At 46.5% G+C, this 18,077-nt stretch overlaps 1 protein-coding gene across 8 annotated transcripts in view; it reads right to left on the bottom strand.

Annotated features, from left to right (window-relative positions):
* Positions 1 to 18,077, bottom strand: part of LOC147121022 (CAP-Gly domain-containing linker protein 4-like) — a 457,143-nt gene that overhangs the window by 166,146 nt on the left and 272,920 nt on the right. For all 8 annotated transcript variants that reach the window (XM_085980323.1, XM_085980320.1, XM_085980321.1 and 5 more), the window contains 2 exons: positions 15,917 to 16,075; positions 4,375 to 4,518 (listed from right to left, as the gene is read on the bottom strand). In XM_085980323.1, the coding sequence (XP_085836449.1) occupies positions 4,375 to 4,518; positions 15,917 to 16,075 (303 nt within the window). The remainder of the gene's footprint in view (positions 1 to 4,374; positions 4,519 to 15,916; positions 16,076 to 18,077) is intronic.

Genomic DNA, 18,077 nt, shown 5'->3' on the forward strand with positions numbered 1-18,077 from the left:
CTCTGCCCCCGCGATTTCCCGACGCTCTCCCCCCGTGATTTCCCGAGGCTCTCCCCCTGCGATTTCCCGAGGCTCTCCCCCCGCGATTTCCCGAGGCTCTCCCCCCCCGCGATTTCCCGAGGCTCTCCCCCCCGCGATTTCCCGAGGCTCTCCCCCCCGCGATTTCCCGAGGCTCTCCCCCCCGCGATTTCCCGAGGCTCTCTCCACCCCGCCCCCCGCGATTTCACGAGGCTCTCCCCCCGCGATTTCCCGAGGCTCTCCCCCCCCGCGATTTCCCGAGGCTCTCTCCCCCCCGCGATTTCACGAGGCTCTCCCCCCGCGATTTCCCGAGGCTCTCCCCCCCGCGATTTCCCGAGGCTCTCCCCCCCCCGATTTCCCGAGGCTCTCTCCCCCCCGCGATTTCCCGAGGCTCTCCCCCCGCGATTTCCCGAGGCTCTCCCCCCCGCGATTTCCCGAGGCTCTCTCCCCCCCGCGATTTCACGAGGCTCTCCCCCCGCGATTTCACGAGGCTCTCTCCCCCCCGCGATTTCCCGAGGCTCTCTCCCCCCCGCGATTTCCCGAGGCTCTCTCCCCCGCGATTTCCCGAGGCTCTCTTCCCCCCGCGATTTCCCGAGGCTCTCCCCCCCGCGATTTCCCGAGGCTCGCACCTCCCGCGATCTCACGAGGCTGTGTGCTGGCGTCACGGGGGCCGTGCACATGCGTGCCGGCGTCAAGGTGGCTGCGCAACGGCCGTGCGCATGCGTGGTTGCCGTTTTAAAAAAAAGCCAGAGCGGGCTCTCCCGGGCGGGCAGCGCATGCGCGGGCGAGGCGGCCCGCGGGGAGTAGGCAGGGAAACCCCGCGGGCTGGCGGCCGTTAGAGCGGCTCACTTCGGGCCCCTAACACCGTCAAACCTGAGAGGGGGAAGTAGAGAGAGACAGAGAGGGAAGAGGAGAAGGAGAGAGAGGGAAGAGGAGAAGGAGAGAGAGAGAGGGAAGAGAGATAGAGAAATTTTTGGAGCTTCAGGCCTGCCTGCAGCGGGCCTGGAGACCAGCACCGAGTCCCCCCTGCGCGAGGGTGAGGAGGGGGGGTGGTTGCTAAACACAATATAAAACTGAAATAAATTGTTAATTAATTCCCTAACACATAATTCAAATATTTACCTTAGTTCCCTAACACACAGAAAGTGTGGGGGAAAAAATCGTGAAAAATCAAGATGGCGGCCACTCACCTCGGTTCAGAAGGATAAGGCCCGCCCACACACGCACCGATTGGTCGACCGGTCAGGTCACCGAAGCGTAGGATTGGTCAATGGTCGAGTCACTCGACACTCAACTGTAGGAAGACCTCGACGTCAGACGGTCGCTAATGAGAGCGGAACGCTGAACGTTTTTGGGATACCGCGGGCAGGATTTTTGTCCGGCCAAAATGTAAATAGGCCTATAACTGGTCCGGAATCGCAAGCTTTCTTTTGAGGCGACGCGCGCGTCGGTACGCTCTGTTACTTCCAAACGCATCGAGACCAGGCGGACAGACAGACAGACAGAAGAGCCGCTTTATATATATAGATTAGTAAGGTTACGGTAACATAGTGGTTATATTAGTGGTTGAAGCAAATAGTATAGATGCATTTAAGGGGAGGCTAGACAAGCATATAAGGGAATAGAGGGTTATGCTGATAGATTTAGATGAGGAAAGACTGGAGGAGGCACGTGTGGAGCATAAACGCCGGCATAGACTGGTTGAGCCGAATGGCCTGTTTCTGTGCCGTATATCCTATGTAATCCTATGTTCCTGGACTAATGATCCAGAGACGTGAGTTCAAATCCCACCATGGCAGCTGGGGAATTTAAAATTAGTTAATTAAATAAATCTGGAATAAAAAGCTAGTATCAGTAATGGTGACCATGAAACTACCGGATTGTCATAAAAACCCACCTGGTTCACTAATGTTCTTTAGGGAAGGAAATCTGTCGTCCTTACCTGGTCTGGCCTATATGTGACTCCAGACCCACAGCAATGTGGTTGACTCTTAACTGCCCTCTGAAATGGCCTAGCAAGCCACTCAGTAGTACCAAACCGCTACAAAGAAGTATAATAGCACTGTGGAAGTACCATCACCAATTGGACTACAGCAGTTCAAGAAGGTGGCTCACCACCACCTTTTCGAGGGCAATTGGGAATGGGCAATAAATGCTGGCCATGCTAGCGACGCCCACATCCCGTGAATGAATAAAAAACAAATCATCAAATTAATAAATGGTTCAAAGGAGCTTAGGCTTTACCCTCAAGGTTTATAACATTATCTGAACTCATCTATTTAATTACTGCCTTGAGATTGCTTCTAGGTATCAGTCAATTTTTATAAGCTCTAGCTATAAATCTGGTATCAGAAGTAAAATAAATACTGATTTAAGGACCGCCTTTACTGACATAGCTATCAGTTGACCACCAATTGGGTAATTAAAGGCATTTTTAATATTCAGGAGAATCTGATTCTTTTCAGTCCTACCGTCCCCTTTTGTAATTTTCCTCCTTGCTAAATTAGCCTAACTTTTTACTCTCGTCTGAATTGTCTAATTCTAGTCACAACAACAACTTGCATTTATATAGTGTCTTTAACGATGTACAATGTCCCAAGGCGCGTCACAGGAGCGTTATCAAACAAATTTGAAACTGAGCCACACATAAGAAGATATTAGGGTCGATGAGGTAGGTTTTAAAGAGAGGTTTAGAGAAGGAATTCCAGAGCTTCGGGCCTCAGCAGCTGAAGGCATGGCCGCCTTGGTGGAGCGATTAAAATCGGCAATGCACAGATATCTCGGTGGGTTGTAGGGCTGGAGGAGGTTAGAGATAGGAAGCGGCGAGGCCATGGAGGGATTTGAAAACAAGGATGAGAATTTTATAAACAAGGTGTTACTCAACCAGGAGCCAATGTAGGTCAATGAGCACAGGGGTGATGGGTGAACGGGACTTAGTGCAAGTTAGGACATGGGCAGCAGAGTTTTAGATGAGCTTAAGTTTATGGAGGGTGGAAGATGGGAGGTCAGCCAGGAGTGTGTTGGAATGGTCAAGTCTAGATGTAAAAAAGGCATGGATAAGGGTTTCAGCAGCAGGTGAGCTGAGGCGAGGCAGATTCGGCAATGTTATGGAGGTGGAAGTAGGCTGTCTTAGTGATGGCACCAATATGTGGTCGGAAGTTCATCTCGGGGTCAAATACGGCATCAAGGTTGCGAAAGGTCTGGTTCAGCCTCAGACAGTTGCCAGGGAGAGGGAGGGAGTCGGTGGCTAGGGAACAGAGTTTGTGGCGGGGACCAAAGACAATGGCTTCGGTGGTCCCAACATTTAGTTGGAGGAAATTTCTGCTCATCCAGTACTGGATGTCGGACAAGTAGTCTGACAATTTAGAGGCAGTGGAGGGGTTGAGAGAGGTGGTGGTGAGGTAGAGTGTCAGCATTCATTTGAAACAGAACGTTGTGATTTTAGATGATGTCACCGAGGGGCAGCATGTAGATGAGAAATAGGAGGAGGCCAAGAATAGACCCTTGCAGGACTCCAGAGGTAACGGTGCAGGAGCGGAAAGAGATTCTCTGACTATGACTGGATAGCTAAGAATGGAACCTGGGGAGTGCAGTCCCACCCAGCTGGACAATGGAGTTGAGGCGTTGGAGGAGGATGGTGTGGTCAACCATGTCAAAGGCTGCAGACAGGTCGAGAAGGACGAGGAGGGATAGTCTGCCATGGTCACAGTCACATAAGATGTAATTTGTGGCAGGGGCGGAAACCTAATTTGGAGGGATTCAAACATGGGAGTTCCAGGAAAGGTGGGCACGGATTTGGGAGGCAACAGCGACGGGATCTCCGTTTGGCTCTTCAACCTTGTTCATCTTCTCGTTTTGAATACCTCTTAATGTCTCTTCTTCTCTTTTGTTCTCTCCCAGCCCGGCCTCTTAATCTATTTCATTCCCTGTGCCTCTTTAGTCTTGATAAACGGTTTTGACCCGAAACGTTGACTCTAATTTCTCTCCACGGATGTTGCCTGGCCTGCTGAGTTTTTCCAGCATTTTCTGTTGTTGTTTCGGATTTCCAGCATCTGCAGTATTTTGCTATCGTACTAGCATATTGAAGGGCTTTGGGGAGGACAGGGCGGTTGGAGATGGGGCAGTAGTTTGCAAGGACAGAGGGGTCAAGACAGAGGGAAAAGGGACAATTGCAGAGTGGCAGGTCTGGCAAAAATCAGAGACAAGGCCTAGAGGAAGCATGGGAAGTGAGCAAGGAAGAGGATAGGCAACATATCCTTTAAGATCTACTAATGCTTTAATAAAAACTGATTGAGTATTCTCATTTACTTAGAGCAAGTGTCGATTCATTTGTTTTATTAAATCCAATTAACCTACCTGGTGCAAAGTTTGTCTTCCCGTAGAACCGTACCATTCCACTCCTCTGCCCAACCACAAGTACACGATCTCCAATCTGCATATCAGTCTTATCAGTCTCATCACAGTCCAGGCTGCCAACAGATGGAGCTCGCTTCTGCAAACCTAATTTAAACAATTAAAATGTGAAAAGCCAAATCAAATTGCATTTTAACATGATTACTATTGATTAGATCTTCCTCTACTTTTTCCTCTCAGCAATTTTCTCCCCCTCCGTGTTGTGTGAAGCATAAATTTTTGTCATTATGTGGTTCTTAAAAATAGTGATGGTTAAAATGGAGGCTACTCCCTTCAAAATGGAAGACATCAGAGAGCTGGTCCGTGGAAAAAGGGGACATGACTTGCGTTAAGAGATCAATCGTCATCATCATCATCAACAAAAACAACATATAGCACCTTTTAATGTAGAAAAACGTCACAGAGGCATAATCAAAAAATGGACACTGAGCAAAAGAAGGAAATATTAGGAGGGGTAATGAAAAGCTTGTCAAAGAGGTAGCTTTTAAGAAAGAGCATGATGTGGAGAGGCAGAGGGTTCAGGGAGGGAATACCAGAGCATGGGGCATAGGTAATGGAAGGCACAGCAGCCAATGTAGGGACAAAAGGGGGGTGGGGGGAATGCCTGAGGCCAGAGTAAGAGCAACGGAATGTTTGCGGGAGGCGGGGGGATTTATAGGGCTGGAGAAGGTTACAGAAATAGGGTGCGGCGAAATGACAAAGATGAGAATTGAGGCATCGGGGGACTGGGAGCCAATATAGGCTGGCAGATACAGGGGTCGTGGCTAAGCAGGATAGGATTCGGGAAGCAGAGCTTTGGATGAACTTAAATTTACAGAGCATGGAGGCTGGGAGGATGGCTAGGAGAACACTTCGGGCTAGAAATTTATGTACTCACCGCCACTCAGTAGCACCATGAAATGGCAATAAAAAGGCGGCCGCCACTCTTTTGCCAGCTGGTGGCGGTTCCTGCGGCGGCCGCCATATTCCTCTTCCCCTTTGCGCTACCGGTAACTGGCAGCGCCCTGCAAAAAAAAGCGGCGTGGTGACATCAATCGGCGTGCAACGCCGACTTAATGTCACCAACGCGAACTTCGACCCTAGCGCTGGGTGCTAAGCGCTCCAAGTTAACCCGCCGTGCAAGCAGGCTGACAGTGGCAATGTCTGCAGCTCTTAAAGGGACACACACATCATTCAGGTAAATCTGAATTTAAGAGTTTGGACTTTTTTTTTGATTTTATTGAAGTGGTGGCTTGCTGCAATAGATGTGAAAAGTTTTTTAAGTGTGTAGGAAGTGCTGCTGGACGCTTGCAAGGGCTCAGATGGTAAATGAAGGCTTTTGAGAAGACAGAACATGCTGTGAATGCTCAGCAGGTCACGCAACATCCGTGGAGAGAAAAACAGAGTTCACGTCTCAGGTCGACATGCTGCCTGAGCAACTGAGTATTTCCAGCATTTTATGCTGTCATTTCACATTTACAGCGTCCGCTTGCAGTGGGAAGAGAAAGACACAGAAGAGGAGGAAGCCAAAGAGGAGGAATCAGATGGAAGGATGCATCCCAGACAGCCCATTTGTGGCCGGGATATCCGGGATGGAATCATCTGCCTGCGGTCCCACTGACTGGGCAGACTGCCTCTTCTTGACCCATTGGCTGGGCAGGCTGCATTTTTTGGGTGTGTGAAATGAGGAAGGCACAAGGGTTTTGAAGATGCATTCAGTGACCTCGACCAGTGGTCTGAGGTTATGAAGCTTCTTTGGGCACTGGAGCCAGGTGATAGGGGCGACACTGCTGGCAGTGACGGCCTTAGTGATTTACTCCCACATCATTCTTTCTGGAGGGCCTCCTGGCCCCTGTGGATAGAGGGCCAATCTTGCAAAGTTGACCCCTTGCACAAAGCTGGAGTGCTGCGTGTGAGACCCTTGGTGCCCCTTCCTTCCCTGGCTTGCTGAGCCATTTGTGTTAGTGCTGAGGCAGTTTTCCCATTTGTTGAGGTTAGGAAGGTAATTCAGCTTTAACAGCTGCTTATTCACATTTAGCACTTCTTTTAAATGTTAAATATTTCTTAAAAGGCAGAAAGGGCTGAAAAATGTATTAATTCACTGCATTTTATTTTGTATTGCTTCAGTGTGCATGGCGCCTTTAAATTGCAGACCTCTGCATTACCCACAATTCCTTGCAAGCTCCACAGCTTCGCTCCCAGAGGCTGTGGGAAGCTGCAACGCCAGACCTGGACACAAACTTCATCCAGGATCCCTCCAGCAATGCCAGCAGGTTGTGGCCTGATAATATCCATTTTAAGGTCTATGCAGGGAAATCCTACGCCAACTGCTGCCCGGCAGCAGCAACGAGGCGGGAGGAGCTGACTGGCCAGAAGAGACCCAAGTAAGTTTTAATACTTTGCCTGTCTTTGAACTCCTTATAGGCCAGAGGAGCAGGAGTGTTCCCCCCAGGCCCCTCAAGTAGTCCTTGGTCCTTCCCAGCCCTGTCATTCCCCCAATCTACAAGGAATCCCCAGCACCAGAATCTCTCATCAAGAGGAAATCCTGGCATTGCCTTGATCTTCAATCAAGAGGACACCTCGGCCTGCCCCTCCCATCGCGAAGTCAGGGAATCGCCTCCACCCACTGATTGCTGGGGACCATTCCCACGGAGATGCAGGTTTTAGCTCATAAGGTGCTTGGACTGCTTGTGGAAACTCCTGTATAGCCATGAACCAACATGAACAAAGGTGTTGGGAAAAAGTCCAGCCATGAACCAACATGAACAAAGGTGTTGGGAAAAAGTCCAATCTGTAAAAGGCATAAATTCTTGCTGGAATAAAAATTCACCAGTACTGACCACCCTCAATCCAAGTGACAATTATTCATATGTGAGCCTTCCCAGTAAGGATTGGTGGGCTATTTCACCACAGGACACATCACAGCCGAAACTGATACTGTTCTTCCTCAACCTCTATACATGCACTTCCAATGAGATTAGTGGTCAGGAGCAGGATTCGCTGCTGTTTTCCGAGGGTGTTGAACCGATGTAATGCTCTTAACGCCACTCAGACTGAGATCTGCTAACTCAGGACAGACTGGGCATGGATTTCACCGGCTCCGCACCCCCCAAATTCAAAGTAATAACAGTGAGAGAACAACTATTGAAAGTAATTGTACACATTGTAAATCTTCTTACAATGCCATTAACAATGTAAAAATTAATGGATTCCTAAACTCTTATTTATGACTACTCTGTAAATTCATTTTTTCACTGGCTAAACATATATTTAGGTTAGGAGAAACACTGTCTGTTGAATGGCAGCAACCAATGTTTAGATTTATTAAATGCCCCTAATACCTATATTATAGAGTTTAAAATAGCTACACTTGGAGAACATGTACAAATACAGTCATATCTAATTTCACTTGTCAGCTACAGGGTTCGCCCACTCACAGCACGGAACAAACTTCTCACGTGTCCACATTGAGACGATGTAGCAGTTTCTGTACACCAATGCTGCTAATAATACAAATAACAACAAAAAATGCTGGAAACACTCAGCAGGTCGGGCAGCACCCTTCGTCAGAACAGACCTGAAATGTTGACTCTGTTTCTCTCTTCACGGATGCTGCCTGACCTGCTGAGTGTTTCCAGTATTTTCTGTTGTCATTTCAGATTTCCAACATCCGCAGTATTTTGCTATTGTGCTAGTAATACAGCTTGGAACCACTGGTGGCTCATCTCTCCTTCATCTGTGGCCTGAAGCAGAGCTACGTTTTTTTGTTCATGTGATGTGGGCGTCGCTGGCAAAGCCAGCATTTATTGCCCATCCCTAATTGCCCTTGAGAAGGTGGTGGTGAGCCGCCTTCTTGAACCGCTGCAGGTCCTAATGATGGATGAGGTCCTAAAAGCTGAATATAGGGAGTTAGGAGGTAAATTTAAAAATTGGACCACAAAGGTAGTAATCTCAGGATTGCTACCAGTGCCACGTGCTAGTCAGAGTAGAAATAGAAGGATATTTCAGATGAATACGTGGCTAGAGGAATGGTGCAAGGGGGAGGGATTCAAATTCCTGGGACATTGGAACTGGTTCTGGGGGAGGTGGGACCAGTACAAGCTGGACAGTTTGCACCTGGGCAGGACAGGGACCGATGTCCGAGGGGGAGTGTTTGCTCGTGCTGTTGGAGAGGGTTTAAACTAAAATGGCAGGAGGTTGGGAACCTGTGCAGAGAGACAGAGGAAAGGGAAGCAAGGATAGAAACAAAAGACAGGAAGGAGAAAAGCAAAAGTGGAAGTCAGAGAAATCAAAGGTGTAAATCAAACAGGGCTACAGTAAATAATAATTCTAAAAGGACTAAGAGTGTTAAAAAACAAGCCTGAAGGCTTTGTGTCTTAATGCAAGGAGCATTCGGAATAAGGCGGATGAATTAGCTGCGCAAATAGATGTAAACGGATATGATATCATTGGGATTACAGAGAAATGGCTCCAGGGTGACCAAGGCTGGGAATTCAACATCCAGGGGTATTCAATATTCAGGAAGGACAGGCAAAAGGGAAAAGGAGGTGGGGTAGCATTACTGGTTAAAGAGGAGATTAACACAATAGTAAGGAAGGATATTAGCTCTGATGATGTGGAATCTGTATGGGTAGAGCTGAGAAATACCAAGGGGCAAAAAACGTTAGTGGGAGTTGTATACAGACCCCCAAACAGTAATGCTGAGGTTGGGGATGGCATTAAACGGGAAATTAGAGATGCGTGCAATAAGGGCACAGCAGTTATCATGGGTGACTTTAATCTACATATAGATTGGGCTAACCAAATTAGTAACAATACTTTGGAGGAGGAATTCCTAGAGTGTATACGGGATGGTTTCCTGGACCAATATGTCGAGGAACCAACCAGAGATCAGGCCATCTTAGAATGGGTATTATGTAATGAGAAAGGATTAATTAGTAATCTTGTTATGCGAGGCCCCTTGGGGAGGAGCGATCATAATATGATAGAATTCTTCATTAAGATGGAGAGTGAAGTAGTTGACTCAGAGACTAGGGTCCTGAATTTAAATAAAGGAAACTACGATGGAATGAGGCGCGAGTTGGCTAGGATGGATTGGGGAACATTACTTAAAGGGTTGACGGTGGATAGGCAATGGCAAACATTTAAAGATCGCATGGATGAACTACAGAATTTGTTCATCCCTGCTTGGCATAAAAATAAAACAAAAAAGGTGACTCAACTGTGGCTAACAAGGGAAATTAGGGATAGCATAAGATCCAAGGAGAGGACATATAAATTGGCCAGAAAAAGCAGCAGACCTGAGGATTGGGAGCAGTTTAGGAATCAGCAAAGGAGGACAAAGGGATTAATTAAGAGGGAGAAAATAGAATATCAGAGTAAGCTTTCAGGGAACATAAAAACTGACTATAAAAGCTTCTATAGATATGTGAAGAGAAAAAGATTGGTGAAGTCAAGCGTAGGTCCCTTGCAGTCAGAAGCAGGGGAATTTATAATGGGGAACAAAGAAATGGCAGACCAATTAAATACATACTTTGGTTCTGTCTTCACAAAGGAGGACACAAATAACCTCCCAGAGATGTCGGGGAACATAGGGTCTAATGAGAGGGAGGAATTGAATGAAATCAGTATGTGTAGGGAAATGGTGTTAGGGAAATTAACGGGATTGAAGGCCGATAAATCCCCAGGGCCTGATATTCTACATCCTAGGGTACTTAAGAAAGTGGCCCTAGAAATAGTAGATGCATTGCTGGTCATCTTCCAAAATTCTGTAGACTTTGGAACAGTTCCCATGGATTGGAGGGTAGCTAACACAACCCCACTATTTAAAAAAGGTGGTAGAGAGAAAACGGGGAATTATAGACCGGTAAGCCTGACATCGGTAGTGGGGAAAATGCTAGAGTCCATTATAAATGATGTAATAGCAGGGCACTTGGAAAACAGTGACAGGATCGGACAAAGTCAACATGGATTTACAAAAGGTAAATCATGCTCGACTAATCTACTGGAATTTTTTGAGGATGTAACTGGTAGGATAAGGGAGAACCAGTGGATGTGGTGTATTTCGACTTTCAGAAGTCTTTCGATAAGGTCCCACATAAGAGATTAGCGTGCAAAGTTAAAGCACATGGGATTGGGGGTAAGGTACTGACTTGGATAGAGAACTGGTTGGCAGACAGGAAGCAAAGAGTTGGAATAAACGGGTCGTTTTCCGAGTGGCAGGCAGTGAATAGTGGGGTACCGCAGGGATCGGTGATAGGACCCCAGCTATTCACAATATATATTAATGATCTAGATGAGGGAACTAGATGTAATATCTCCAAGTTTGCAGACGACACAAAGCTGGGTGGGCGTGTGTGCTGTGAGGAGGATGCAGAGAAGCTCCAGTATGATTTGGACAGGTTGGGTGATTGGGCAGATACAGTATAATATGGATAAGTGCGAGGTTATCCAGTTTGGTGGCAAAAACAGGAAGACAGATTATTATCTGAACGGCAATAGATTGGGAAAAGGAGAAGTGCAACAAGCCCTGGGTGTCCTTGTGCACCAGTTGCTGAAGGTAAGCATGCAGGTGCAGCAGGCAGTTAAGAAGGCGAATGGTTTGTTGGCCTTCATAGCGAGAGGATTTGAGTACAGGAGCAAGGATGTCTTGCTGCAGTTGTACAGGGCCTTGGTGAGACCACACCTTGAGTATTGTGTGCAGTTTTGGTCGCCTTATCTGAGGAAGGATGTTCTTGCCATGGAGGGAGTGCAGCGAAGATTCACCAGACTGATACCTGGGATGGCAGGAATGACGTATGGAGAGAGATTGGGTCGATTAGGCTTATATTCGCTAGAGTTTAGAAGAATGAGAGGGGATCTCATTGAAACTTATAAAATTCTAACAGGACTAGATAGACTAGATGCAGGAAGGATGTTCCCGATGGCGACGGAGTCCAGAACCAGGGGTCACAGTCTAAGCATAAGGGGTAAGCCATTTAGGACTGAGACGAAGAGGAATTTCTTCACCCAGAGAGTGGTGAACCTGTGGAATTCTCTGCCACACAGGGCAGTTGAGGCCAATTCATTAAATATATTCAAGAAGGAGTTAGATATATTTCTTAATGCTAAAGGGATCAAGGGATATGGGGAGAAAGCAGGGACAGGGTACTGAATTTGGATGATCAGCCATGATCTCATTAAATGGCGGAACAGGCTCGAGGGGCCGAATGGCCTACTCCTGGCTCCTATCTTCTATGTTTCAGTCTGAGTGGTGAAGGTACTCCCCACAGTGCTGTTAGGGAGGGAGTTCCAGTAGTTTGACCCAGCGACGATGAAGGATTGGCGATATACTTCTAAGTCAGGATGGTGTGTGACTTGGAGGGGAACTTGGAGGTGGTGGTGTTCCCATGCGCCTGCTGCCCTTGTCCTTTTAGGTGGAAGAGGTCACGGGTTTGGGAGGTGCATCTTGTAGATGGTACACATTGCAGCCATGATAAGAACATAAGAAATAGGAGCAGGAGTAGGCCAATCGGCCCCTCGAGCCTGCTCCGCCATTCAATAAGATCATGGCTGATCTGATCCTAACCGCCAATCCACTATCACAGAACCATCTCCTGAATCTAACAGAATTAGACACACGAAATAGGAGCAGGATCAGGTTACACGGCCCCTGGGCCCGCTCCGCTACCCACAGGGCCATGACCGATCCGAACCTAGACTCATGTCCAAATTCCTGCCCGCTCCCCGTAACCCTCAATTCCCTTTACTTCTAGGAAACTGTCTATTTCTGTTTTAAATTTATGTAATGATGAAGCTTCTACAGCTTTTTGGGGCAGCATATTCCATGGACCTACCACCCTCTGAGTGAAGTAGTTCCTCCTCATCTCAGTTTTGAAAGAGCAGCCCCTTATTCTAAGACTATGCCCCCTAGTTCTAGTTTCACCCATCATCGGGAACATCCTCCCCGCATCCACCCGATCCAACCCCTTCACAATCTTATATGTTTCAATAAGATCGCCTCTCATTCTTCTGAACTCCAATGAGTAGAGTCCCAATCTACTCAACCTCTCCTCATATGTCCATCCCCTCATCCCCGGGATTAACCGAGTGAACCTTCTTTGTACTGACTCGAGAGCAAGTATGTCCTTTCTTAAGTATGGGCACCAAAACTGTACGCAGTATTCCAGGTGCGGTCTCACCAATACCTTGTACAACTGAAGCAATACCTCCCTATTTTTATATTCTATCCCCCTAGCAATGAAAGCCAACATTCCATTGGCCTTCTTAATCACTTGCTGCACCTGCATACTAACCTTTTGAGTTTCGTGCACCAGGACCCCCAGATCCCTTTGTACTTCAGTACTTTCTAGTTTCTTGCCATTAAGATAATAACTTGCTCTACGATTTTTCCTGCCAAAGTGCATAACCTCACACTTTCCAGTATTGTATTCCATCTGCCAAATCTCTGCCCACTTACTTAGCCTGTCGATGTCCCCTTGCAGGTTTTTTATGTCCTCCTCACTCACTACTTTCCCTCCCATCTCAGTATCATCTGCAAACTTTGATATGTTACACTCGGTCCCCTCCTCCAAATCGTTAATATAGATTGTAAAGAGTTGGGGACCCAGCACTGACCCCTGCGGAACACCACTAGTTACTGATTGCCAGTCTGAGAACGAACCATTTATCCCAACTCTCTGCCTTCTGTTAGATAGCCAATCCTCTATCCATGCCAGAATATTACCCCCAATCCCGTGATTTTTTATCTTAAGCAATAATCTTTTGTGTGGCACCTTGTCAAATGCCTTTTGGAAGTCTAAATACACTACGTCCACTGGTTCCCCTTTATCCACCCTATATGTTACTTCCTCAAAGAACTCCAGCAAATTTGTCAAACATGACTTCCCCTTCATAAAACCATGCTGACTTTGTTCTATTAAATTATGATTATCCAAATGTCCTGTTACAGTCTCCTTAATAATGGACTCCAAAATTTTACCTACCACAGATGTTAGGCTAACCGGTCTATAGTTTCCAGCCTTCTGTCTACTGCCCTTTTTAAATAAGGGTGTTACATTAGCAGTTTTCCAGTCTGCTGGGACCATTGCCGAGTCCAGGGAGTTTTGGAAAATTATTACCAATGCATCCACAATCCCTACCGCCACTTCCCTCAAGACCCTAGGATGTAAGCCATCAGGTCCAGGTGATTTATCCGCCTTGAGTCCCATTGTTTTACCGAGTACCACTTCCTTAGTGATTTTGATCATGTTTAGCTCCTCCCCCCCTTTAGCCTCCTGTTTGTCCTTTGTTGGGATATTCTTAGTGTCTTCTACTGTAAAGACTGATATAAAATATTCATTCAGTGTTTTTGCCATCTCCATATTTCCCACCATTAATTTCCCGGTCTCATCCTCTAAGGGACCAACATTTACTTTAGCCACCCTTTTTCTTTTTATATACGCCGGTGGTGGAGGGAGTGAATGTTTAAGGTGGTGGATGGGGTGCCAATCATGTGGGCTGCTTTGTCCTGGATGGTGTCGAGCTTCTTAAGTGTTGTTGGAGCTGCACTCATCCAGGCAAGTGGAGAGTATTCCATCACACTCCTTACTTGTGCCTTGTAGATGGTGGAAAGGCTTTGGGGAGTGAGGAGGTGAGACACTCGCTGCAGAATACCTAGCCTCTGACCTGCTCTTGTTGCCACAGTATTTATGTGGCTGGTCCAGTTAAGTTTCTGGTCAATGGTGACTCCTAAGATGTTAACGGTGGGGGATTCGACGATGGTAATGCTGCTGAATGTCAAGGGGCCGTGGTTAGACTTGCTTGTTGGAGATAGTCATTGCTGCTCCATGTGATTGCGGACCTATATTCACAAGCCACTAGTTCTGCAATGTCACCGACACTGATTGAAGTGCAAGTGAGAGAAAGAAATAAGGGTAGTTTTAACCTAATGTTCTGCCTGGAAACCCATGGCATCGGGTGCAATGCTGGTTTTACAGCCCACCCCACATTACTTTACATTGACTTCAATGGAGAGTAAAATCGGGCAGGGTGTAAAACCAGTGTTGCACCCGATCTCATCAGTTCCCTGATGGGTGAGTTAGATTAAAGTTGCGGCCATGGTATTGAAAACAAAATAAAAAGTAAAAATAAGCGCATGGTATGTCTCTGAGAGATGCCCCTGAGTAGTTCACTCCTTAGGACTAATTAAATTGTGACTCTCAAATGCATGAAAGTTAATAAGCATCACTATTGTATAGATTCTTTTCAATGATTCAACTATTTTCCTGCTTGCGCTATCTTAATCTTGTGCAATTAATATTTAATATCTGCAGCATACCATGAATGAAATGTGCTTAACATATTATATAATAGGTTTCATTTGCAAAATTGTACACCTAGATGCCAGCCACATTATTCTACTATAAGGAGAACTTTCACAATGTCATAATTACAGGTTGAATGGATTATCGTAACTGCCTAATCATAATTATTTAGATGTGATGAAGACATAGGGGTCAATTTTGGCTCCCCCTGCCTGGCGGGCAGTTAAAATCAAGTGGGGGATTTACCCAACCCTTTCCCGCCTCGATCTAGCGAACTGCAATTTTAAATTGCAGGCAGCAAAAGAACCCACCCCAAGCCAGCGGGGTCGTATCCAAATATGCAGAACGAGCTCTAATGATGTCATTGGTGCCTGATCTGCTATTTCAGCCTGAGGCCTGAGTGGTGGAGCAGTGGTGGCATTCCCGCCATGCCAAAACAGCCCGGGATCAGGAACCAAGGCCAGAATAAGCCCAGCAAGGTAAGTTTAAAAAAAAAAAATTCAGTTTCCTTAAATGCCAGGAGAGCTCTTCGGCCCGCCACCCAACCCCCCACATACACACACGAGGATTCCCCACCCTGGAGCATTTATGTTGTGCCAGGGGTCATTCCGCTGGATTCCAGATGGACAATTTGAACTGCTGTTTTGGTCAGGAAGTCAGCAAACAGTATTCTAATAAGGTCCTCCATTAAAATTGTCAAAATCTCACTGCTACCCCTTTCGGAAAGGCCGGCCGTTTGTTTGGCCACGTTCCCGCTCAGGAATTAACATCAAGCCCATAAATTGTGCATCATTTAATCTTTATAATGTCCAGTGACGTCTTGTATTGGCTAGTCAGTATAATTCTCACAGTTGTTCTGCCTATACCATTTAAACAATATAATTCTAAGAGTCACTGCACACAAAAAGTGTCACAGTGGTGCACGTTAGTCATTAATTAATTCACCGTATATGCACTGCACTTCCTTATTGGAAAATCCATTGACGCTGCCTTGACAAATTGTAATCCTGGTCCAGTAGGTTTCAGTAAATTCAATTGACAGAGAAGTCAATTCAAAAGATAAAAAGTCATTTTTTACTTTAATGTTAAAAATAAATTTTAAAAACCTCTTTAGAATTGTTTAACTTCTTATAATTTTCTTCTAATAATGTAATGATTAAATGGTTAAAATAGTTTTATCTTTAGTGAATATGAACAAATACCCGTGGTGGTCCTGGTGATGGCAGGTCCTGGTATAGTTGCCATCTTCTTTGAGCGGGCCAAGTTCCGTTGTCGTGTGGGTGGCTGCCTTTGTCTGGATTGTCTACTCTCTATTGAAGAGGTAGAGGAGGAGGAGGAGCAGGATGACCCAGGCAGAGAGGCTGGATAGACAGCATATGTTGGAACAGAGAGAAAGGAAGAACATGAGAAAAGAGAACAAGGCAAATTAATGTCTCAAAATACAGAAGTCAAAGACAAGTCGTGCACAGTAGATCAAATCATACTTTAGCATACAAATTACATAAAATTTAAATAATTAAGTTTATTAATTGAAGAGTTTTTTTCTGCAGAGAAGGATTTATGTAAATGTAGTTTTGTTCTCGGCCTTTTCCATCTCTCATTTTGCACATTTCTTTTTACTTTTTCAGTATATAGGCACTTTTGCTTCCCTATTTTTGTTTTGATTCTTCAATTAACTGATTTAGAAATGTTGCATGACATAGCAATTGCTAGACAAAAAAAGACCAAGGTCAACCTAGTTTGCCTTCTACCGTCCTGGTAGTCGCATTAAAGAACAAAAATAGAGTTGTTGACTAATCATAGCAATCGATCCCTATCAATTAGTCTACAACAGACCCAAACATGACGCAAGGAAAACCCCAGTGGTGGAGAGCTTTGGGAACCATAGGTCTAAAGTTACCTGATCCTTCCAAGCATGCTAGACTTACTACATGTCATGTCTTATCACTTAGGAATTTCAAAATTAATTAGCTGTGCAAGAATAAATTAAAGTTTGGCTGCATGTTGCAAAGGAAACACTAACACAAAATCATTTTCCCTTCATTATTCTGGGTATCAACAAACTCTTCTGGGTCAACGTGTAGAACTAGATAAAACAAGGGATCAGCAAGAGTGCCAAGAAAGAGTTACTGAAAAATTGTTAAAATGTTATCGTAGGAAGAAAAGTGACCGTTACAATAAGTTACAAATTACATACACATCATTAAATATAAATCTGAATTACATTTCCTCTGAAAACACTCCATGTCATTCTGCAGCAGTATTATTTACTGGTGTAATTAATATTTTATTTTGTTAAAGGCCAAGAATGATTTTAAAATATATATATTTTTATATTACAAAAGAGATCGTGGGGGACTCCGATCGCTTGGGGATGGGGGTGTTTTATCGCCGGGGGGGGGGGGGGGGGTCCGATCGCGGGGGCGTGGTCTGATTGTTGCGGGGGGGGGGTTCTGATCACGGGGGAAGGGTCCAATGGTGGTCAGGGAGGTGGGGATTTACTGGTTGCTTGTTGGGCCTGTAGGAAACATTTTCTGCTCCTCCTAGCCCACAAGCAGTGCTCATTGATTAAGCCCTTCTCGCCTCCTTTCACCTGCCGGGTTTCCACACTGGTCGATGTTGCACCTGCTCTTCCTCTTTATGCTGCTCCTCCTCCTCCTCCTCTTCCACCTGCACTTCTTGCTGTGCAGGTGGTGGTAACCGCTGGTCCTCATGATAGCAAAGTTATGGTGCTTGCAGCAGATGACCACAAATCTGGATACTCGCTCCTCCTGAATGGTCCAAGCAGCGGAATGTTGTTCGAGCAGGCCAACTGACTGCTCAATCACCTTTCTGGCGGCAGAATGACTCTCTTAGGCCAGCTCTGCAGCTCTGCCCAGGTTCCTGACCAGCTCTGCAGCTCTGCCCAGGTTCCTGACCAGCTCTGCAGCTCTGCCCAGGTTCCTGACCAGCTCTGCAGCTATGCCCAGGTTCCTGACCAGCTCTGCAGCTCTGCCCAGGTTCCTGACCAGCTCTGCCCAGGTTCCTGACCAGCTCTGCCCAGGTTCCTGACCAGCTCTGCAGCTCTGCCCAGGTTCCTGACCAGCTCTGCAGCTATGCCCAGGTTCCTGACCAGCTCTGCAGCTCTGCCCAGGTTCCTGACCAGCTCTGCAGCTCTGCCCAGGTTCCTGACCAGCTCTGCAGCTATGCCCAGGTTCCTGACCAGCTCTGCCGCTCTGCCCAGGTTCCTGACCAGCTCTGCAGCTCTGCCCAGGTTCCTGACCAGCTCTGCCCAGGTTCCTGACCAGCTCTGCAGCTCTGCCCAGGTTCCTGACCAGCTCTGCAGCTATGCCCAGGTTCCTGACCAGCTCTGCAGCTCTGCCC

The sequence above is a fragment of the Somniosus microcephalus genome, chromosome 3, assembly GCF_052327205.1.
Source record: "Somniosus microcephalus isolate GS21.2 chromosome 3, FLI_Smic_1.0, whole genome shotgun sequence".
Classification (NCBI taxonomy): Eukaryota; Metazoa; Chordata; class Chondrichthyes; order Squaliformes; family Somniosidae; genus Somniosus; species Somniosus microcephalus.